The 25,171-nt window shown below is 37.8% G+C and overlaps 1 protein-coding gene across 2 annotated transcripts in view; it reads left to right on the top strand.

The window, feature by feature from the left end:
• PTPRR (protein tyrosine phosphatase, receptor type, R) overlaps positions 1-25,171 on the top strand; it is a 294,565-nt gene that overhangs the window by 118,553 nt on the left and 150,841 nt on the right. The window contains exon 1 of one of the 2 annotated variants that reach the window (XM_011929329.1): positions 16,913-17,079. The exons of the other annotated variant lie outside the window; for it this stretch is intronic. Coding sequence (XP_011784719.1) covers positions 17,059-17,079 — 21 coding nt within the window. The 5' untranslated portion in view covers positions 16,913-17,058. Of the gene's footprint in view, positions 1-16,912; positions 17,080-25,171 lie in introns of those variants that run through there. 2 annotated transcript variants of the gene reach the window in all.

Here is a 25,171-nt window from a genome sequence, read left to right as displayed (position 1 = left end):
CATCAGAACGTAAAGGTCTGTATATTACATGTAAAGAACTTTATGCTTTTGCACAATTATATTCCACATTCTGTTTCTGGCCAAGACCCACACACACTATATGAAAACATAATTTTTCTAATATTAGAACTATATATATATATAGCCTAGTGGTTAAGAGCGTAGGCTCTGGAGTCAAACTGCCACAGTTTAAATTTCAACTCCACAACTTACAACCAATATAATATTGAGCAATGCATCCCAATTTCCTCATCCTTACAATCGGAACAATAATATTATCTACCACATTTGGTTGTTGCGAGGATTAAATGAGACAACTCGTGTTTAATAAACTGCTGGTGGAAATTCATATTTTACAACCTCCCCGAAGGGCAACTTGGCAAAATTATAAAACATCCCAGCTGAAACAGGAGAATCACTTGAGACCAGGAGTTTAAAACTAGCCTGAGCAACATAGGCAGACCCTATCTCTGCACAAGTTTAAAAAATATAAAAGGAACCCACCATGGTGGTGCACACTTGTAGTCCCAGCCACTTGGGAGGATGCGGTGGGAGGATGGCTTCAGCCCAGAAGCCCAGGATCGTAGCTCACTCCAGGCTTCAGTGAGCTATGATCACACCACTGCACTCCAGCCTGAGTCACAGAGTGAGATCTTCTCCCAAAAATAATAATAAACAATAAAATTATATATATATATACATAAACTCCCTCAAAAATCATAGATTTTGACTAATTCTATAAATTCTAAGAAAGTTTTACAAGAAGTACGAAAAGAATGTTACAGGATAAAATAGAAACAGCATAAATATCCATCAATAAGAACTAATTAAATATGTTTTAAAATGTTTATACAATGCTAAGATAAACCTATACTTTTGGTTTAGAAAATGGCATCAAATATTAAGTGACAACAAAAGAATAACATCATAGAAAGTAAAAGGCTATTTCTGTGACAGAAAAATTAATATTATAAAGTATATATACTGTCTTGTTCATATGTGACAAAATAAGCATGGGGAGAGATAAAATATTAATTGCTCTCTTTTAGTGAATATATGGACATGATCTTTATTTCTTTATACTATTTTTTCAAATTTTCACAATGAACAATCTGGAAACTAAAAGCTTTCTTTTTGTAGCAATGATCATCTTGAAACTTGAGTTTCCAGAAACACCAGTGCAGTGACCCGTGGTTTACAGCATGTTCGCACGTTCATCAAGGCTGTCAACAGTCTGTCTTTGCGTGTGAAGTCAGTGGGGAGTGTGGTGGAAGCCAGGAACCAGGAAACAGACTGATTCAAATCCCATTTCTGTCATTAACTTCTTGTGTGGCCCTGAGCAAACTTTCTTAAATTGCATTGAGCCATATGGACATTGGTATAGTATTTCTATGAAGATGTAGGTGAGTTTACTTCTTATTTAATTAGCTGGCATCAGGAGTTTTCTTTTTTTGTGTGTCTCCCAGGCTGGAATGCAGTGGTGTGATCATGGCTCACTGCAGCTGCAGCATCAACCTCCCAGGCTCAAGTGATCCTCCCACCTCGGCCTCCCAAGTAGCTGGGACTACAGGTGTCTACCACCATGGCTGCCTAATTTTTGTATACTTTTTGGAAGAGACAGGGTTTTGCCATGTTGCCCAGGTTGATCTCAAACTCCTGAGCTCAAGGAATCTGCTCATATTGGCCTCCCAAAGTGCTGGGATCACAGGAGTGAGTCACCACACCCAGCCCAGAGGTCTTCAATGGTAAAGAAAATAACCAGCCAACCAACCTAACTATAACAAGGATACAAGAAATAAAGACCCAAAGTTAAAGTTAACCTTAACACACACACACAGAGAGAAAGAGAGAGAGAGCGCCAGGAACAGGTGAAACAAGAGAGGCATTGAGGGCACAAAATTTAAGAAGATGCTCACTCTCAGGTTTACACAAACAGACTATCTTATCTGAATTCCATTTCTAAACCCCCAAAATGCCAAATGCTTTCACCTCCCTAAGAATGGGTATCTCCTTAAATTTTTCATCCTATATGCCTCTTATCCTAGACCTGCCATCCACCTGAATACATAAATACTCACACACCTGCACATGCACGTTACGTACACCCATGCAAGCATATACACAACCACACATGCATGCACACCTTTGTGGCAGTAAAGAAGATCAATTGCAAATAATTTTTGAGAATGATCAATTCTGTTTCCTCATCAGATAGATACAAATGGCCTAATCATGCTTAGAAAGACGAAACTGACCTGCCTTCTGATAGGTAGTAAAGAATGGTAGAGAATCTCTTTCCTCAGACATATTTTCCTTATTTTACTTCCTTCTGTTTCTCTTTGGACATTATTGTCTTGGCATGATCCTAGAATTCTCATAGTAGAACCTATGGGAACTGTATGGGAAGCCACCAGAGCACCTATCCAGTGGTCCAGTGAGATCTTCCAACTGATCTTTTTACCACAAGCTTCAAGTTGTTACATGTTTGTGAAGTATTTGTTGGCCTATTATCTACTTGAATTTGCATACTGCTGCTTCTTGGTGTTTCCACTTAGATTTAGTATTCAACTCTGGACATCTGGACTTGGTATTGACAAACCCAAAGAGTGCTTCTTTTGGTGATTGTCCTGCAATTTTATTTCTGTTATCTGCAGGTACTAACTGCCTATACTCAGAACTGGTCCCTGGACTCTACTGGCCAGGAGAAGGTTTTAAAGAAATGAAATTCTGTAAAAATTTGAAATTTGGAATTACTGTATTGTGCCCCCAGGAGTGCTTCAGAGATTAGGGGCACAATCCAGCAATTTGACTCATGAGCTGATGGCAACTTCTTTAGTGACAAAATCTTCACATACCCCAAATCAAAAATTTACTTTTCTAAGATATGGTGAATATTCTTTCTAAATTTGGGTTTTGAAGATAAAATTAACAGGTAGCCTTATCAAATTGGCTTCTATTCTATGGAGCATCTAATAGAAACCAAATCTACATGATAATATTTTGCCCAAAAACTCACTCTCGTGAGTTAAAGTAGGTAACTTTGACATATGTAGACCAAAAGTTAAATTCACATTGATATTTCAGGCCTAACTTTTCTTAAATCAACAATTTCCAAAGCACCGTATTGGAAGAAATTTTATTCAATACTGAAAGTAATTACTTATTTATAGTCTCACAGAATCATATATTGAAAAGCTACATCTCAAGATATAGATGTATTCCAACCAATTACATGTTGGAAACAAAGAGAAAGAATCCCTGGCATAGATATCTGAAAACCTGGGTTCTAAAACCAGGTCTTCCAATAGCTTCATGACCCCAGATGGGAAACTAACTTACTCTAAATTTCATTAAATGCATTTGTAAATTTAGAGAGATAAAACAATATAATCTCTAAAAATCCCAGCACTTTAATGTGACTTGTTTCTTAATTATTATCTAACAGATGTTTGCAAAAAGTACAACAGTACATTTGGAGGTAAATGACAAAATCACTGCCCTGTCATTGCCATTAATATTTAAAGCCATTTTAATGGTTGTATGTTATACCTAATTCCCATAACCATATATTGATTAAAATCTGACAAAACATGACTTCTTCTATGTAAGTCTTCCCAATATAATTTGTTCATCATTGCCTGATAGAGTAAATGAGACAGTATTTCATCATTCATGAAAAGACATCTGTGAAAATATTACTCTTTATGAAGTTGTATTAATTTAACAAATTATGTTTTCAAAGACAGCTGTTTTAAGCTGGTGCTGTTTGTGTTTTATAAATAATTCAAAAATTATTTTAGTATTATTTATTTTATTTCAATGAGAACACAATATGATCTAACATTTTTTTCTTTGCTGTCAGGCAAGGGAGCTAAAGTAGAGGGTGACAATTATTTATACTGTACAATCATTCTGTTCAGCAATGTGAGCTAAAGACAAACTGATTCTTACAGGTTTCCAATAAATATTCTCTCAATTTGGTGGCCACAATCTACTCTGCAACACCCCTGCACCATCTGTTTTTACCCTCATATCTATGGGATGAAAGCCAAAACTTTCTATAAGGAGGATGTGGGAGAAAGAAGAGTTCAATCATAATATCTTAGGAAAAGCTGTTTATTCTTGATTGTCAGTAATATTAGATGGATATATTAGTCTGGATTTTCCAAAGAAACAAAAGCAATGGAAGATAGGGAGGGAGGGAGGGAGGGAGGGAGATAGATAGATAGATAGATAGATAGATAGATAGATAGATAGATAGATAGATAGATAGACAGACAGATTGATTGATTGATTGTAAGGAGTGGCTCATGTGGTTATGGAGGTTGAGAAGTCCCAAGATCTGCAGTCAGCAAGCTGGGGATCCAGGAGAACCAATAGTATCGTTCCAGTCCAAGTCCAAAAGCCTGAAAATCAGGAGAGCTGATGATACAAGTTTCAGTTGTAATCCAAAGACATGAGAACCAAGAAAGGCAATGGTGTAAGTTCAAATCTGAATCCGTGTACAAGAGCAGGAGAAAACCGGTGTCCTGATTCAAAGACAGGCAGAGAAAGTAAATTATTTCTTACTTGGGGGAGGATGAATCTTTTGTTCTATTCAGGCTTTCAACAGATTGGAACAGGCCCACCCACAATGGGGAGGCAATCTGATTTACTCAGTTTTCCAATTCAAATGTTAACGTCATCAAGAAACACCCTCACAGACATACCCAGAATAATGTTTAACCAAATATCTGGGTAGCCCATAACTGGTACCCCATAGCCCAGCCAAGTTAATATGTGAAATTAACCATCACAATGGACTTTAAGAAGGTAGAGCCCAACTCCATCTGTTTCCAACTAAGAATGCTGAACACCAGATATATAAAGGAACTGCCTAGTTTGTACAATTAGAGGAAGATTCAGGGTCATAACCTAAATCTTTATATTTTATTATAGATGTTTTTACTCTATTTTTACTTAACTCTCATTCTACTATGCTACATTGGTTCTTTTTTAAAAATTGTTATTAAAACTAATTTAAATATCATCTTCTTCATATGAATAAACACCATGTGTGGTGGGGCTTGGGGGGAGAAGGTGCATCACTTAATAGACATGTGGCCTTAGGAAAAGTCATTAATACTTTTTTTTTTTTTTTTTTGAGATGGAGTTTCACCCTTGTCTCCCAGGCTGGAGTGCAATAGCACAATCTCGGCTCACGGCAACCTCTGCCTCCCTGGTTCAAGCGATTCTCCTGCCTCAGCCTCCTGAATAGCTGGGATTACCGGCATGTGCCAGCACACCCGGCTAATTTCTGTATTTTTAGTAGAGACAGGGTTTCACCATGTTGGCCAGGCTGGACTTGAACTCCTGACCTCAGGTGACGCACCCGCCTCAGCCTCCCACAGTGGTGGGATTATAGGCATGAGCCACCACGCCTGGCCTCATTAATACTTTTGAGCCTCAGTTACCTCATTAATAAATGAAAATAATACCTACTTTATGAATTTGCTGTAAAGATTAATTGGGTCAATGTGTTAAGTATTTGCAGTGACTGGGACATAGCAAGTGCTTAAGTGTTAGCTCTTTTTATTATTCTTGATATGAAACTTTATATATTCAAGTTTCTGCTTATTGCTCCTCTTAGCCCCATCGTTTTTTGCCCTAATCACTGGCCTAGTGTGTCAGCAGGTTCCTGACTCTCTTTGATACCATATCTCATTTTGTAAGTACTCATGGACTTCCACATCAAGCTCTATAACCTCAGCACAAAAAAAAAGAGAACAGTATGTCTAAAATGCAGTGGGTAAGGGGGAAAGGGTTTAAACAAGTTTCAAGAGACAGGAAGCGGCTTGATCATGCACCCCAGGTGTTTTAGTATGCCTATTCCTTGTTAGCTTTTGGTATTTTGTTTTAGTGAAATAGCCAAACTAATGTATGTACCCACATTCGTTACAGTCTCAAGTGCCTTCAAACATTGGTTGTTATATTCCCAGATGCTGGCTGCACCTCCAGGTAAATAGGTAGCCTGAATATCAAAGAAACCAGAACTGTCTACGCTGTCATGTATTTTAACCATATCTTCGTGGCTATTGGTTTCTTCTGAATCACCTGTTACAATGTGATTAATATTTATGATGAGCTACTAATTAAAAGGGCTGGCTGAGAAGCCTACCTGCTGCTGCTCTCTCTGAGGTTCTGCCCCATGACCTGCCCTGCTACGTGACAAAGTGTTTGTGGCATGGATTATTGTGGGTGCTGTAAATTTAAAAAACAGGGCTTGGACTGGACCTATTTTATAAAAACTCATCTCTTCTTTGAAATGATTTGCACATCAAACATTTAGAGTGCTCTTCTTTTTCTCATCACCAAAGATATTTTCTGATGTTTATTTCCAAGAAAGAGTTGACTTTTTGTTACTTAATGGAAATTTGATAAGTTTGATATCTATGTGAAAATATATACCCATAGGGTAAAAAAATCAGTTCTGTAACATCTTTAACGACAAAGAAATATAAATATTACATCTGAACACTGCTTGTTAGAAGTACAGATTAATTTCTCTCACGGCTCTTAATTTCTTTGAAATGTCATCTTGCCAAAGCTCAATATATAAAAATGAAGCTTTATTTTAGAGGAAATAAGCATGTGGTGCTGGGACCTCAATTGAAAATTTTAACAACTGAGGAATCAAGAACAATATATTTAAGTAATTATAAAATAATACATTGAGGTATGTCTAGATTTAAGAGTGTGTTATTTAATATAGGTACATATAACATACATGTGGTATGTGTATATGGCATGCATATCCAACACATATAGACATAGACGTATCCTACATGGCTAAATGGTGTACTTTAAGCTATAGGTACTCTGGACTGTTATTTGAGGATAAAAATTAATGTGTACATGTATGGTCAGGGAGGTAAGTGGATCTTAGACTTCTCTTTCTCTGACTGAGGGGTTTGGTGCCCTTAAAAGATTGCTTATGGAGCCCCTTATACTTCTTCTACCAAGATCCTTAGACTACTTTTTGTTATTTACTATTTCCTTCCACTTTTTATTATTTTCTGTTTGCCTGCATTTATTTATGCAACAAAAATCTATTGAGCACCTAGTTATGTATCAGGAACTAGGATAGGCACTGGGTTAAACAAGGCAAAGGGGCTCACTCCTCAAAGAGCTAACATTAAGACAACAAATAAGCCCACACAAATGGGGTTATTAGAGACTATACTAAGGTCTATGTAAGATACATACCAGATACTGAGATGGAGAATGTGATGAGGGTAGGGGTGGGATACTTCTTTAGATAAAATGATTAGAGTGGCCTCCATGAAGATGGACATTTAAGCCAAGACCTGATGAATCAGAGTAAGCAGCATTTCAAGATTTGGCAGATCAACATTATGAACAGAAGGAAGGGTTTGCAAAACATAAACTAGGGCAGTGTGGCTGGAGCACTGGAAAGAAAGACAGGGCCACTGAAGTGAGCAGGAGGCATAGATATGCAGGGCTCTGTAAACCAGGGTGAGCTGTGGAGCCTGTTGTAAAAGCAGTAGGAAAAGACACCTTAAAGAGTTTCTGCACGGAATAGGTAAAATAGATTTGACCTAGTATATATTTTAAAAATATTTCTCTTGACGTTATATGAAGAATGGATTGGAAAGGGACAAGAATGGAAGCAGGGATGCTATAATAGTATCCCAAGACATAGGTGACAGTAGCTGAATTTGGTGCTGACAGTGGAGACAGATAAAAATGGGAAGATTTTCTTGTATATTTGGAAGTAGAACTAACATCTGAGGATGGAGTGGGTGCAGTGAGGGAAGAACATGATTCACAGGTACTTCCCAGGTTTTTATTTGTATAATTGAATGATTAGTAGTTCCATTTACTAAAATGGGAATGTTAGAATAACAGGTTTAAAAATAATCAGACTCTCAATTTTGGGCATCTGGAATTTGAGATTCCTTTTAGACATCCCAATTGAGATACAAGGTTAAATGTAAGAGTCTGTGGAACTCACAGGAAAGACCTTGGCTGAAGACAGAGACATTCGGAAAATATCAGCACATAGAATGTGTAAAACATGGGACTGAATAAAATTTCCTAGGGAAAGAGTATGCAAAATAGAAAGAGTAGAAAATAGAAAGTGTCCAGGCAGGAACCCTAAGCTTCGTCAGCATTAAGAAGTTGAGTAGAGGAAGAGGAGCCAGTGAAGGAGATGAGAGAGAACACCACTGGCATTGGAGAAAACCCAGGAATATATGATGCCACAGAGCTAAGAGAAGAAAGTTTCAAGAAGACAAAAGTACTCAATGGTGCCAAAATGATCCTGAGAACTAGATAAGGACACACAGTGTCTATTGGACGTGGCAGTATGGAGGTCATTGGTGAGACCATTTGACATGATTGGTTTCTTTCTGTTGTTGAGATAATGTCAGATTAGAGTGACTGAAGAGTATAACAGAGATGACAATGAGGCAGAAACCGTAGATGATTTGCTTGAAAATATTTTATGTGGAAACAAAGAAATGGGACAATGGGTAGAGAGAGACGTGGAATCTATAAAGTTTTAATTTTCCAGGTAACTTACATATATTTATACACTTGTAGGAATAACCCAATAGTGAAGGAGAAACTGATGATGTAGAAAATGAAAAGGAAAAAAAAATTCTTGAGAACACAGCAGGGGATGGGAGCATAAGTGGAGGGATTTTGCCTTTGATAAGAGCAGAAAAGAGCTTTCACAGTACTGTGAAGGCAGAGATGAGGCTTTCATAACTACTGTATGTCCAACATTCCTTGGCATATATCAGAAACTCAATAAATATTTGTTGAGTGAATCAAGTAAACATTCATTCCAAGCCAGGGAAACAAAACAAGAGTACATCCAAAGAGAGAGCTTGAAAGAGCAAAGCACAGTCAAGAGCAAAGAGAAGGATATGACTTATCCATGCTCCTTCATGAGTTATTGCTTAATTTATAATGTGTTTAGACAATCTAGTTAATTTTTTTTTTTTAAGACAGAGTCTTGCTCTGTCCCTCGGGCTGGAGTACAGTGGCACCACGCCCAGCTAATTTTTTGTATTTTTAGTAGAGACGGGGTTTCATCATGTTGGTCAGGCTGGTCTCGAACTCCTGACCTGATGATCCACCTGCTTTGGCCTCCCAAAGTGCTGGGATTACAGATGTGAGCCACTGTACCCGGTCTTAGTTAAAAAATTTTTTTAAATCACACTGGATTTTTTTTTTTAAAGTACAGATACAGCCAATGTGGCATTTCATTAATTTCCTTTACATGGTTTATTTATGTCCCTTGTGATCCCCTAAAAATGTAAATTCTCAAAGGAAGAGATGTGTTTTCTACCTTGGTAATTCATTTTTAGACACAGGCAGGAATCTAATGCATTTGTTGAGAAGCATGTAATTTTCCTTAGCTTCCATGATTATCTTTACCACTGATAAAATTACTGATTATGTTAAACCAAAACACATATTTATAAATCACATATCTATTTTGTCTTAAAGGTGCTACTTGGCACTTGGTAAGATTTAATTCACAGTCATAGAGTCAATGTTTATTTACAAGGCTAGGGAAAATATAATGTTAAAAAAAAGTGTATATTCTAATGAGGGCCACATAAACTTATTTTACTCACTTTTATTGTGCCTATGTCAGGGTAGTCAAATGAAATGGAAGACAGATTATCTGTTATTAAAAATCTGCTAAATACAATCAGGCATGACAGCTCATGCCTATAATCCCAGCACTTTGGGAGGCCAAGGCAGGTGGATCACCTGAGATCAGGAGTTCGAGACCAGCCTGCCCAACATAGTGAAACCCCATCTCTGCTAAAAATACAAAAATTAGCCAGGCATGGTGGCAAGCACCTGTAGTCCCAGCTACTCGGCAGGCTGAGGCAGGAGAATCACTTGAACCCTGGAGATGGAGGTTGCAGTGAGCCGAGATTGCACCACTGCACTCCAGCCTGTGTGACAGAGCAAGACTCTGTCTAAAAAAAAAAAAAAAAAAAAAAAGCTGCTACATACATTTTGAACACATAGGACCCAATAAAATGTTTTTAACAATTTTGTTATTTAGCAATTGCCTTCCTCAAAATACATGGCAGTGAGCAGTACTCCAAAATCAAGTACCATAAAGTATGCACATCAAATAAGATGCATTTGATAACCAAACATATTTAAGATTTTTGTTTACTTTTTGCATCAAGAATAATTCTACCAGTGACAATAAATCTTAAAACTTGGTCGCTGCCTTTGGGATAAAGAGAATAATAAATTTTGAGGTACTCATATATTTCTCTAGTTTGCAATACAAATAGAAATGATATTTATACACACTCTAATGGACTGTATGAATAATAAATGATGCAGCTATATTTTTTCATGGTAATAAAAAGTCAAAAATAATACACTCAGAAGAATTCTTATGAGTTAATAACAGTGAATTTATTCTCACACATTCAGTGGATGAGGATTTATCTTATTTTAGGGTTACTGTGAAATTTTCATTTGTGGCTTTCTGGAAAATCATCAAATGTTGATCACCTTTCTTATTATTCTGTTTTGAAGCTATTCCAACATCCTATTTACTTGAATTTGCTGGAGTCTTCAAAGAATATTTTAGTTATATTTAGAAAGAATGTCACCTTAGGAAAAGGAGATGTAATTTAATATAAGTTGGGTGTGTAACAAAAGAGCCCCTGAGAAAGGGTCATTTGAACTGAGACCTGAATTTTGATAAATAGTAAGCCAGGTGAAAAATGACAAGGAGAATATGTTAGAGTTATGTGGCATCCCAAAAGGTTTTTTTTAAAAAAGCAAACATACTGTCCTAGCCATACTAGCATGACAATAAGACTTGCATTATAACAGAGATTTGTAATCTCCCTACCCTTTCCCTTACCACACCCCTACACATCAACTATCACTAGATCTCTAGCCCTTCTCAATTGTCCCACTCTGAATCTCTAGAAGACATCCATTTTCTCTCATAAGAATGGTTCTTTTGGTTTTGCATGACGTATGCGGAAGTGAAGTTTTCTGCCCTTACTCTCCAGGTCACCTTCTATGGGATCTGTCACCTTCTGTGGGGTCTCCTGTGCATAGGAAATTGCCATAGCTGTTGGCAGTGCCATAGCTGTTGGCAGTGGTAGTATATGCCTGTGGCTATGTCAGGATTTTCAGGATTGATCCTGATGTCATTGATATCTACACCAAGGACACTGTTCTCTACTTGCTGCTGGGATTCAAGGTCCTGTATCTAATCATTGAGGACCCATGTGTATTGATTAGCTGTCGGAGGCCCTCTGGGCTTGAAGCTCTGCACTAAATACCACCAAAGGAAAGGGAGTCTTCTCTTGTGTCTTTTCCTCCACTTGTGTGTGTTTTCTTTAGTTATGTATTTGCCCAAAATGTCATAGAGGCTTCATTTAGTTTTGATTTTATTTCATACTTCATTTCCCCAGAGTTCTGACACAAGTTTTGATCTACGTTCCTCTTTCCTCCCCTCCATTTCACTCCAGTTTATTGTCCTTAAATTCCTGTTTTGAGACCTAGCCCCCATGTCACTTAGGACAAATTTCATTCTGAGAAGTTCTTTAGTCATTCATGTAAATAGACACATAATTATTTCTAGCTCATAGTTCTTCTGGTTATGCCAGATTTTCCTGAATCCCCAGGTGGACACACCATTATTTCTAGCAATGGCCATTCTCATATTAGGTCTGTATTTTTGGCAACTGAGTTAAGCAACAAACATCTTTTACAAAATATTTTTATAATGTGATTACATGTACATTTTTAAAATTTCACATATGATTCCAGAATTTTCATCTGTTGTCTACGGGGGATTCTAGAGACAAAGCATCTGGCATAACTAGCTACTATCTTCTTCCCCATTTCTTCAAACACTGTTAACTAGCTCATTAGTAAAGAAATGTGGTTAGCTTGTGGTATATGAGGGAACTTCAAAAAGTTCATGGAAAATGGAATTAAAAGATAAAAATAAGAAATATAAATCTTATTTCTCAACAAAAGCTCCATTTTAAGTTCAAGACAATTTTGTAGACAATGATACTAGCCATTTAGTCTATCCCTAAGGAACAGAAGGTCCTGGGAATTTAACTCTGTCAATACAATATTTTTACATTATTAACTGAAGAAAAATTGGTGCCCTTTAAATATATTTTAAGATTAGGAAACCAAAATAAGTGAAAAGAAACCAAATCAGGACTGCAAGTTGGATGCCTAATGATTTCCCATCAAACCTCTCACAAAATCGCCCTTGTTTGATGAGAAGAATGAGCAGGAACATTGTTGTGGTGAAGAAGGGCTCTCTGGTGAAGCTTTCCCAGGTGTTTTCCTAGTAATGCTTTGGCTAACTTTCTCACAACACTCTCATAATAGGTAGATGTCATTGTCTCACTGGCCCTCCGGAAAGTCAACAAACAAAATGTCTCGAGCATCCCAAAAGACTGTTGCCACAACCTTCACTCTTGACTGATTCTACTTTTGCTTTGACTGGACCACTTCCACCTCTTGGTAGCCATTGCTTTGATTATGCTTTGTCTCCAAGATTGTAGAAGATTAAACATGATAAAGCCATTTTTAATCTCCTGTTACAATTTTTCAAATAAATGCTTCAGGATTTTGATCCCACTTACTTAGAATTTCCATTGAAAACTCTGCTCTGATCTGGGCATGATTCTGGCACCCAGTATGTTGAAACTTTGTTCAACTTTAACTTTTCAGTCAGAATTGTGTAACCTGAACCAATTGATATGTCAATAGTATTGGCTATTGTTTCTGCTGTTAATCATTGTCCCTCTTCAATTAGGGCACAAACAAGATAAACATTTTCCTTGCAAATTGATATGATCTGCACTGCAGGCTTTACATTCAACATTGTCTCATCCCTTCTTAAAACAAGTTATCCATTGGTAAACTGCTGATATCTTTGGTACATTGTCCCAATAAACTTTTAGTAGATTATTAATGATTTCACTATTCTTCTATCCAAACTTCACCATAAATTTGGTTTTTGTCTTTCCTTAAATGGAAAGAATTCTGCTAAAATTCTTCACTTTTGGAAGAATTAATGTTGCTCTGACAGGGGCTATTTTCAAACTGATATCTCATTCTTCTTACTGCCTCAAACTAGATCCTGTTCAGACATGTTACAACAAGTTCATTTGAGTTTATTTTGTGCAAAAAAAATTTTAATTGCTGCATCTTTTTTTCACAATATGCATTTTCCATGAAGATTTTGAAGACCTCTCATATAACAGAAGTCAGCATGTGTACAAAATTTAGTGTTCTTCTTAATATCTATCCCCTATATGAGAATTTTTTAATTATTTGAAACTTAAAGGTTTTAAATGGTCTTTAAAATAATTACATCTTATTGTCCATATTTTTAAAATAAGCTAATTGCAAGATATAAGTTTGAAATTTACATCACTTATGAGATGCCACTATTAGTAAATTATGACATAGATATGAGATATGACAAAAAAGTTCACCAAGAGACAACCATACTAAGCAGAATGGGTCCAATCTTTACTTGTCTCCTGAAGAATAGCCACATGACAGTTGAAAAATTAAATATGGGGTAAGAAAGCCTAATTCTGCCACTTATTAGTCGTTATTTAACCATTTTGAATTTTGTCTGTGAAAATCTCTGCCCAACTTAATAATAACAAAACTACTTAATGGTAACATTTATTGAGTGTATATTAGGTTCCAGGCAACACCCTACACATCTTAGAAGCTTTCTCAATCAATCCCCTTAACAACCTCTGACACAGTAGACCATTATCTTCTCTTTCAGATGAAGAAACTGACCTTGTGAGAGGTTAAGTAACTAGCCCGGGTTTATCCAGCTGAGTTGAAGAGTTATACTTCAGACCCAGACAGTCTGACTTTGAATCATAGCACTTAATTGGTGTGCTGTACTTAATGGGAAATGATGCCCAAATGTGGAGAGTGGTATTAACTCTGAAATCACTGTGGTTTTTTGCCTCTGAGATATGTGGTTGAAGCAAGTCATTTCTCAAAAATAACCACTGCATTCTCTGTAACGGTCAACTGCCATCATTTTCCAGATAGACGTGGTAATTTTGTATTTTAAAAATATCTGAAATTGGCTCAACAAAATATTTTATTCAAATTCCATCACCCACAACTATTTTGCATTTTTTGGATCTTACAAAACCATTACATCTTATAGACTAACAGATTTAAATAGTTGTAATTACCATATACATATATTTGCATTATGTTTATTTTATCTAATATTATAGACCTTTATTCATTCATCCAAAAGATATTTATTGAGCTTCTGCCATAAGCCAAGCATTATCTAGGCTCTGTGGATCATCAGTAAGCCAAACAGCCAAAATCCTTGCTCTTTTGAAGCATACCTTCTAATAGGAACAGAATATAACACATCAATAATGAGAAGTGCTAAGGAAAAAAAAAAATAAAGCAAGATAAGGAGGCAGACGGTGACAGGAAAGGTGGTATTCTAAAAAAGTCTGATTAGCAGAGGCATCTCTGAAAAGGTAATGTTTCAGTAGAGACCTGAATGAAGGGAGGGAGTGAGCCCTGCAGATATCTCAGGGAGAGGATTTCTAACAGTGAGACAGTTTAAAAAGGCTCTGAGGCTGTCAGGGGCTTGGTGTGTTTGAAAAGCAGCAAAGAGACTAGAATAAATGAAGTGGAAGACAAGGAAGAGTGGTGGAAGTTGGGGGGTGCTATTAGAGAGATCAAATAGGACCATGTCAGATTCTAATTTTATTCTGAATGAGTTAGAAGCCTTCAGAGGGTTTTTTTTAAAAAAAGTACTGGCATGATCTAATTTATGGTTTCAAAAATTACTCCAGGTTTTTGCAGAAAATAAACTATAAAAGGCAGAGTGGAAGCAGGGAGACCTGCTTTGGCAGTGGCTTTGGCCCATGATAGATGTGGAGGTGGTAGAAATGGTCTTGTTCTGAATATTGTTCATAGTTAATGCTAACTGGTTTTACCAACTCTGGAGGGTGAGAGAAAGAAGGGAGACAAGAGTGATGGCTGGTTTGTTTTTGTTTTTGTTTTTTGTTTTTTGTTTTTGAGATGGAGTCTCCCTCTGTCGCCTAGGCTGGAGTGCAGTGGCGTGATCTTGGCTCACTGCAACCTCTGCCTCCTTGGCTGGTTTTTTAACCTGAGCGCAGGAAAAATTGAAGTTGTTAGTTATGGAAAAGAAGAGAATTGACAGAGGAACAGATGCAGGGTAGAGGTGAGTAGAGTAGGAATCAGGAGTTCAGTGTGGACAAGATCCAGTTAGTTATCTAAGGAGGTATGTCAAGGATGCAACTGCATGCATGAGTCTTGAGTTCTAAGGGAGAGATCCTGCTTAATTTGAGACTATAGAGGAAAAGAAGAGAATAAGAATTGAGCATTGGGCTATCCATTGTATAGAGGTGAGGAAGATGAGGGCAAATAAGCAAAGGAAACTTGAAAAGGAATGGCCAATGAGAAGCAAAACTAAGAAAATGTGGCACCCTGGAAGCCTAGGCAGGAAACAGTATCAGGGCAGAGGAAGGAATCATTTGTATAAAGGAGGAAAGTCAACAGGAGGAAGATTAAGGATTGAACATTGGATGTAGCAATCCTGGTTTAGTTTAACAGGAGCTGATACAGGGAGAACGGGAGGTGGAAAGAGGAATTAGAAACAATAAATATGGGCAACTCTTTTGAGACCTTTTGTTTAAACTGAGATTAACAAAAAGAAATGGCAGCCAGATAACAGGATATTTGGATTTGTTCGGCTTTTGTTTTAATGTGAGAAATATTATAACACATTTGAATATAAATTAGAAAGATCTAGTAGAAAGGGTGAACTAATGATGCAGGAATGAGAGGAAGAATTAGACAATTATATCCTGTTGATGTCACATTATCCTTTTTACTGTTGATGTAACATTATCCTTTTTACTGTTGATGTTCATTTAAGTTGCTTCTGATTTTTTACTATTATGTCACAAAGAAAATATTTGTGCCTGCTTATTTTTTATTCATTGACATCATTTTCTTAAGATAAATTTGCAGATGGGGAATTACTGGATTAAAGATGAACATTTTTAAGACTCTTAACACTGTCCTATTGCCTTAAAATCAATTCCATGTGCCCAGTAATGTATAAATGATTAAGTTTTATTGCAACCTTACTAGAGTTATGCCATATAACTTGAGTCCATAATTCATGGAATTCCTACTGTTTCAACTACCCTTTTACTATCAGACTATTAGCTTCTTAAAAAACGGCGATAATGTCTTAATTTTTTCTTGCCATCTATTTTTTAGACCAAATATTTCTCTAATAATAATAATTACAACAGTTATCAGAAATCTCTCTGGGTTCAATTGTGATGGTATGCATATGCTATGGTGAGAAAAAAAATCATCAGTTTTAGAATCAGACCAACCAGTATTTGAATCCCAGATTTGTTACTTTGCCTCTGATTGAGTCCCTTTAATTTGCCCATCAATATAAAAATTAATAATAATCCTTGTTTCTAAGTCATGCTGACTGCTAAAATAAGATATCTGTAAAGCCCCTAGCACCAAGTAAGAAAATTTTGGTGGAAATAGTGGAACCTTGAAAAGAAATTTGTGCTTATTATGAAAATAGCTTATGAGCATTTAATATTTTTTAAGTCAGGAAGATAAAAACATTCCTCATGCAACACACCTTGTCCACAGCCCATAAAGTTCTCATCTTACAGTTTTGCTAATTCCCATGGAAAAAAAATCCCCATGAATTTCGATTCTAGTAAACTGTTGAAACAGCAAGCACCTGGGATATCTCTTGGGCAAGCACAGGCTGCTACAGTAGACCTGGGATCCGTAGTGTCTCTAGAAATAGTACCAGGCGGTTACCTCCAGGTGACTAAATGAGGCTTCATCTCAGCACACAAGCTTAGAAAGCTTTACGATTAGTCCTGCTTGCTATGGTGAGGAAATAACACAAAGAACAGTACAAATGGAAGCCAACTTCATCACAACATGCAGTCAGTTTCCAAACAGGTAAGATAATCTCTCATGACAGGCAGAGGGTCCTTGGTGTAATGTTGAGAGCTTAGAAGGGTAAATATTAAGATTTATGTCTATATCTGTTCATGTAAATGTAGATAAATGAGTCAGCATAGAACCTCTGTGATATCTAGGGAAATATCTTTAGCCTAAAAGTCTGAAATTAAAAGAAAATGCTATGCAACCATTCAAAATATCTTAATAAGGATCCTACCACAATCATAAGGAGTTTCTTGTAAAATTCATAATCATCCTAAGGAGAGTAGAATTACAAATATGTTCACTTGAACAGAACTCAAAAGTTCGTAAAGGACCTTGAGTGGAGCAGATATTTTCTTTGTTTTGTTTAGTGTAGTTCCCACACTGACATCAGGGAAAAGATGACTACGACTAGAAACGAAAATTGAGAGAGGGTTACAGTGGGTTAATTCACTAAATCTATACATTTTTATAATATTGACATCCCGGGTACCCTGTGTTTCTGTGCAGACTTCACTAAAACACTAGTCAGTAGCTTCTGTTACAATCGCATGTGGGGTCCAGTGAGTGAAAGTCAGTGCTATGAGACATCATCAGCTAAATTCCCAGCTAGGGAACTCAGCTTTGTTGTTTTTCATCAGTAAACCAAGAACCTTACTCTAACGTTGACTTAAATATGGCTCTTATTAAAAATGATGTATAAATTTATTAGTTAATCTGTATAGAAAGTGCTATCCTCAGGTGAAAAACCTCGCACAATGTTTATTTCACTTGTTTATTTCAAAAAGTATGTATTTAGTTTCCACTGTGTTCTAGGCATTGTACAAAGTTCTGGACAACAAAGATTAAAAATAAGAATTTAGTTTGAATATTTAAAAACAATATAATGATTCTGCTGTTGGTGCAAAGTTATAATTTTAATTTTATCTGTGGTTCTTGATGATGAATCACAATGTCAAAAAATAATGCATCTGGTGTTTACATCCATCTTAATAACAAAATTGGATTAACTTTCTGTCTGATTCAATATTGCAGAAAACAGTCATCAAGATGGCCCAAATAAATTATTTGATTCAAGAAGTCAAGCTCTGTTTCCCACAAAATAAAGGGCTGCCAGATTTGATTTTATTTTTTTAAGTACATCTCTGGTGTGAGACATGAGCAGGTAATAATGCCAAATTATGGCTTGGCAAGAATTTCCAAGCAGGATTTAGGGCTTAGCAGCAAGATTTCAGACTAAAGGGAAAGGAAAGTTTTTAGTGATTTTCTTTTAATGTTTGTTGCATATATAGTTTTTAATATGAGGAGGACTAACCTGTTTAAATCTATCATTTAAAAGAAATCAAGCTTTAAAGAAGATGTGGCTTCTTAGCCTTGTACACCAAAATATCTTGCCTTACAGCATTCATAGTCTTCAAGTTAATTTTTAAAATTGCTATTGTGAATTACTCAGTTGATAATTGATGCTGGATTCTGTTGTATCAAATTAGCCATTTCTATATTTAGCTGTCCCAAAAAGGAATAAGCTATAAATAGTCTCCCTTGTTTTTCTGATCAATGTATGCACTTCTAACAATTTAATAATTAGATCAGACATAGTGCAATCCTAATAAATACCATGACCCCAATCTTCCTAAAAGAAAAAAAAGAATCTTACTGTGGTAATTGAGAAGTAATAACAGGATGAAATAGGCAGAGTTATTTTGTGCCTCAAAGTTATGCTGCAGACAACATCACTCAGAATCTTTCTTTTCTAGAAATGAGATGGTTCTCAAGGTGCTAATCACTAAAATAATACATTGTGGAAAATTATATGCTTGTTGTTATTTTGCCATATCCTTCTTCAGTTGAAAGGACCACAAAAACACTAGCTAAAACTTATTCCACACTCTGCCTTTATTCATTTTAACTATGCAGAAAATTATTAATTCCCCCTGTGACAGAAAAAATCAAGATTACTAGGAATAAAAGTTGAAGGACATTAAATCAGAGTTTTTATTTGCATCTTAAAAGCACATGCCAATAAACTTCATTTCATTTTACTGTGTTTCTTGGAGAATTATGTAGTTCACTGGAAGGGTGAAAACACAGAATCCTATTATAGCCATTGAAGTGAAACATAAACTACTTCATGGAGGGAATAAAAATAAAAGTAAATGTATAACACCCTTCCACGGAGCATTAGACTTCAAACTACCCTTGTAATCAGACTGATGTTTCAGAGCTTGTGTGGTCTCTGTGCCCCTTCAGAGCTTAAGCTTTTGCATGTGATCAGCTGAAAGTCCCAAAAGAATCTATTCCTGTTGATTGAATATAAGCACATAAAAGGTAGCCATCTCCTTATTTCACCCACATCTGAAATAAAACTCCAATGACCTGTAAGAATTGTTAATCTCTTAATTTAAAAAAAAAGTAGTATTTATATATTCAATGACTCAGGACAGTATCAGTTTATGACTAGAATGCAGAGTTCTTGGAGGCTGAAGGATTATTATTTTGCCCATGTATATCTACTTCTAAGCATCCCTAAATGTCACTTCGAAGTAATCTTGGTCTCAATTCTTACTGAACAGTGTAGTGAAAAGTCTTCTCTGTCCTTTCAGAAAAGCTCCATGAATGAAGAAGTCAGGGCTGTGATGATTAGAGTTTTGTTATTTTGATGGTGCTGGATGTAGAAATCTGAATTTGTCTGACCTGGTTTTTCAGACATTTGCCTGAGTGTTGAGCTTTTGTCCACACAGGGTTTCTGCCTGACCCTGATTCCAGTCATTTTCAACTCAAGCTTTGGCTCCTGGGTTCTGCCATCAGCATGAGAAATACTGAAGGAAGGGGAGGGGAGTAATAACTGAGGGGAGGCTGAAAGAGAACAAGGAACAAGAATAACTGGGAAAAATAACATCCCAATAAAAGACTGAAAACATAATCAGGGGAGTGGAAGGTGGAAAGTTCTGTTGACTCAAACATATAATAATGAGAATTGAATACTCTGTTAAAAGCAAGTAACTCGCTATTATGTTTGTTTACTGTACCCAGGATAATAGCTATTTGTGGTTAAATCGTGATTTTTCTCCTGTCTCTAAAGAACTTTGCATTAAATCTGTTTTCTTCTATTTCATCCATAGACCTGTCTGTAACTTTTATAAAAATATTTTTACAAGCATAAATGGACATGAAGTCAGAAAGCATAGAAATGATACTATCATAAAAAGTATACAGAGTATTATTTTATATTTTATGGAAGCTTTATCTCCTCCAGTGAATTTGTACTTGGAAGAGTGGAGACCTTCACCATTTCATAATTTTTAAAAACAGCTTATAAGGATGGGGGCTTACTCAAAATTGTATAGAATTTAAAATTTCCAGAACAGTGTACAAAAGTTCTTCATTTAATTTCTAAATTTTAGGTCTTTGCAGGTGAAAGAAAAGTTTTTATCACAAGAATGTTATTAGGGGATGTGAAAGGGGACACTAATTAAGAGGTAATATTAAAATAGATGACAGAGATTAATGAAAAGGAAAAACTAGGTTATACAAAGCATTTCAAATGAGTAGGATACAGGATTCTATTCTAAATCATTAAATTTGGCTTTGTTTCAATATTAATATTTAATTTGTAGTGGCAAAACTGAAAAGAAAGATGAATATGAATTTAATTCAATGTCTTTAAAGAGTCTTCTACACGATTTAGGATTTGAGTTGCATGTTCACAGAAGCTGTAATGTGAAGGGGCAGGGTGGAGAGTGAATGGAAGCAGAGATACTGAACTCAAATAACTGTTCTTAAAATGTGTCGTTTTGACCTTCAACCTCGAATATATATATTCTCTCCAGAAACAAATGATAGCATTTCAGCAAAACCAAATTGTTTTGACCATTGCTTTTTCCTGGGGCCTAGAGTTTCTGATTGACTTTTGGTGAAAGCTCCTTGACAAGTGTAATAATCAGTAACTGTAAACACTGCAAATCCAATCAGGCCACTTTTTAATGTTGATATTATTACTATTCTGGTTACTATGTTCAAGATCTTCATTTCATCAACAAAGTTTTTCCTCCATTTCCCCTTGTACTGAATATTCAAAGAAGTCACTAAGCTAATCATTGTCAACATTGATGTGTAGTAAACACATATCTTCAAGCCTAGTTTACTGTTACCTTTTATCTGCCACTTCTAGCTGTTTTATAGCTAATAGTGACGTCAGTGGTGGCCATCTGGTGCGGTGGCTGCCATCACGCCTGGGCCGCTGCAGGGAGGGTATCGGGAGGAGGCAGACAGAGCCCCCCCAACAGCAGCCCGCTGCCCTAGTGACCGCCCACTGGGGCGGGGCTGGGTTGTGCTGGGGCAAGGGGGAGCTCTGGCTAGCCCCTGAGCTTCCGGGCCACAGGGGGAGCTCCGAGAGACAGGTAGAGCTCTCGGCAGCATTCATCCAGCCCCGCTACTAGCGCAGGCCCAGCAAGGACCTGGAGCCCCCGCCTCAGGCTGCCAGGGGGCGTGGCCAGGTACCCTGCTCCATGGAGCCTGCGGAGCCGGCATAAACGAGAGCCCTGCCACTTCCAACTTGGCAAGTGGGAGCTCCACAGGTGCAACTGCAGGTGTCCAGGCCACCGCTGCAACCTGGGCACCCCTGTGCTCTCAGGAGCCGGGAGTAGGCAGAAGCCCCGCCCTCCTGGGCAAGGCTGCAGCTGCCCAAGTCAGGGCTGCGGATCTAGGCCTCCTGCTCCACCGGGCAAGCAGGAACCTGCTTCCTCTGCCCCCAGCTGCAACCACCCAAACCGGGATTGCAGACCCAGGCATCCCTGCATTCTTACCCTTGCAGGCTGGAGTGCCTGTTTCTGCTACCTGACTTCTCCCTACTCTGGGCACCTGCTCTCATCTGGGAGCAGGGTTGGGGCTGAGCCCAGGCTCTGTCACAGCCCAAGCTGTGTGCACAGGCTCAGGGCAGTGCTGACGTGTCAGCCCCACACAGCCTTACACCCTCCAGACTTTGGGTGCCAAAAAGAGGGGAAACTAAAGGGGGACTGGGGGCAGCTGGGTGCTGACCTGCAGGTGTCTCTTGGTGCTAGCAGCCTGGGCACCATGGATGGCCATGGGAGGCAGCCTTCTGGTCAGAAAATGGCAGGTCCCCAGTAAAGCCTGGGGGCCGGGTCTGCCAGTCCTGCAGACCCAGAGCAGGAGCTCATGGTGCTTTTTCCTGGGCCCACCCATGGCTGTCTATGAACCAATTAGCATGCACTTCCCCACCCTCTGAGGCCCATAAAGGCCTCAGCCAGAGCAGGCAGAGGGTGGAGAGATGAAGAGGGAGAGGGGACAACCAGCTGCAGACAGGAGCTATCCTCTCTGCTGAAAGTAGGAGAGGACAGAACAATCAGCTACAGAGAGGAGCTACCCTCTCTACTGAGAGTTTCAGAGACCTGGAGAGATGGGACTACCAGCTGCAGAGAGGAACAATCCTTTCCAGGGCCTCCTCTCTGTTGACAGCAGTAGATGTCTGGACCACCCGTAGCAGAGAGGAGCTACCCTCTCCAGGGCCTCCTCTCTGCTGAGAGCTGAACACTCCACAGATGACCAGCCTACAGAGAAAAGCTATCAACTGTGGGTCTGCTTTGAGCTGTTCTAACACTTAATAAAGCTCGTCTTTGTCTTGTTCACCCTTCACTTGTCTGCATACCTCATTCTTACTGAATGCAGAACAAGAACTTGGGCAAAGGTGCCACCAGCCACAGAGGTTTCTGGCCAGAAAATCGACACCCCAAAGATCCCCTATCAATAGCTCATGTAGGGTCCACATTAAAGACTATGAAAAGGATGCATGTGTCAGGTGAAGAAAGTGAGCCTCATTTTCTTCTACTAAGAAGAAATTTGACCAAGGCCACTCAACCCAGGTTTGAACCCAAGTCTGCCTTACTAACCCCTATCTTAACTATTATTTGATACTGTGGCAGTTTTTGATTGGTATTTGCTCACCTACCTGCAACATCTGCACACACGAACACATTTATTTTGTTAAGCTGTGCTCAGGCTCCCTAGCAGTTTAGAAAACAGGCAAGCACTTTTAAATGTGTGAGCACAAAATTCAAGAAGCTCCTGAATATTGTCCTTGTCCACAAGATCTTACCCTTTATAAACAAGAAATTTAGGTATCTTTTCTCACTCTCTATCAATACCCATTTAGCTCTTTTGTGAATTGTTTTAATTAGCTTATCAATTGATCATAACAACTGAGCAAAGATATGAAAAACTCATGAAGTTGGTATTGCAACTGTTTATGAAATGTCTCAACGAATTATTCTTATCAATACTGTTAGTATTGTTATTTCATGTGTTAAAAGGGGTAGCTCATCAGTAATATAGGGAGCTTAAGAAGGAAGAGTAAGTCATCTAAGACACTATTGCTGTAGTATAAAGGTCATAGTTATTTAAAACTATGGGGAAAAAATGTATTCTCTCTGTTTCCCATCCTATCTTTACCCTTTCGTTCTGACCAAAATTAGTCTGGGTGTCCTGCCTATTTCTTCATTATACCTCACTCCTTCACCTCTTAAAAGGGTCAATATACTAACAACATACTAATTTTAGTTTACTAAGACCAAATTGTACCAACCCTTAAAAACTCACTCAATAACCCTTTGGCATAAAAAAAGTCTGCAGTTGTATAGAATGCACCTATATGGCTGCACAAGGAACTTGTACTTTTCATGTGAGTTGCAGTGAGGATCACATGGCCTCCCGATGCACCTTGAATCACATTTTGAGAATCAGGACTTAAAGGCTTCCAATTACCTACTCATTAACACATCAGACAGCCTTTTTCTTCTCACATTTTCCTTAACCTCCAGCAGTATCTGGCTCTGTTGAGAAACCTCTTTTGGAAACTCTCTACTCCTGACTTCCATAACACCATTTACCATGATGTTTCTCTGACCTGTCTACAGGCATAGATATCTGTGCTGAAATAAGGCCACCTAGCAAGAAAAATTGTAAAGTTGTAGAGCCCATTTTTTTTGTCTGACTTTTTGGTGCCTAGTATTGGTGTTTTAGTGGACCAAGACATAACAGCTCTCTCTCCTGCCTGAAAAAGACAGAGGAATTGGGCCTACAGAGATCAAAATGTCAATTCTATTGCTGACAGAGCTGCTGAATTTGTGACTTCAAAGTATGAAAGTGATATTCTTTTATGACTGCATCTCCTTCAAGCAAATTTTCTCACCAGTCACAGGCAGCAATGGTAAACCGCAGCACTCCCCTGCAGGGACAATGGCCTTGGGGCTTACTTTACCATTTGCAAAGAACAGACCAGATTATACGGTCTTTACAGGCAGGCAGAACCCTAAAGGAAAGCACAGAGCTACACATGCCCTACTATCTTATTCCAAATGCACCAATTACACAAGTCACTTTCCCTCTCCTAGGGAGACTGACAAGAGGAAGAATCCAGGAATATTATTATATTAAAACTGCTACCACACAGAATAAAACATCAGGACTGGGTAACAAAGTGTTTCCTCCCAATATAATGGAAAGTGGAAAGCCATAGAAATGTAGTAGCTATAACATCACATGAAAATGGATAAATATTTGTATGATATATGTGGGTATATGCATATATACATATATACATTATATGATATAACCTATGTATCAGAAAAAAAAAAACACTAAAAATACCACAACCTTATCCCAGGGTGATGGGATACATGATTATCCCAAAATAAATAATACTTATTTCTCTTTTCTAATTCGTTTTGTTTTCTAAATGTTCTATCATATGCATTAACTTATATAATTAGGTAAATTTTAAAACTCAAATCAGCAAAAAATGGGCACTAACACTGGATACATTTGAATTTCATGTACAATCAATACAGCATAAAATATATATTGATATTGCCTACTAAAAGTGAGTTTCAGCTGGGCACGGTGGCTCACGCCCATAATCCCAGCACTGTGGGAGGCCAAGGCAGGTGGATCATGAGGTCAAGACATCAAGACCATCCTGGCCAACATGGTGAAACCCTGTCTCAACTAAAAATACAAAAATTAGCTGGGTGTGATGGTGGGCGCCTGCAGTCCCAGCTACTTGGGAGGCTGAGGCAGGAAAATCACTTGAACC

The sequence above is a fragment of the Colobus angolensis genome, unplaced genomic scaffold (genome assembly GCF_000951035.1).
Source record: "Colobus angolensis palliatus isolate OR3802 unplaced genomic scaffold, Cang.pa_1.0 Scaffold80, whole genome shotgun sequence".
NCBI lineage: Eukaryota > Metazoa > Chordata > Mammalia > Primates > Cercopithecidae > Colobus > Colobus angolensis.
The sequence above is the reverse complement of the archived record's forward strand: the minus strand, read 5'-3'. Positions and strand labels throughout refer to the sequence as shown.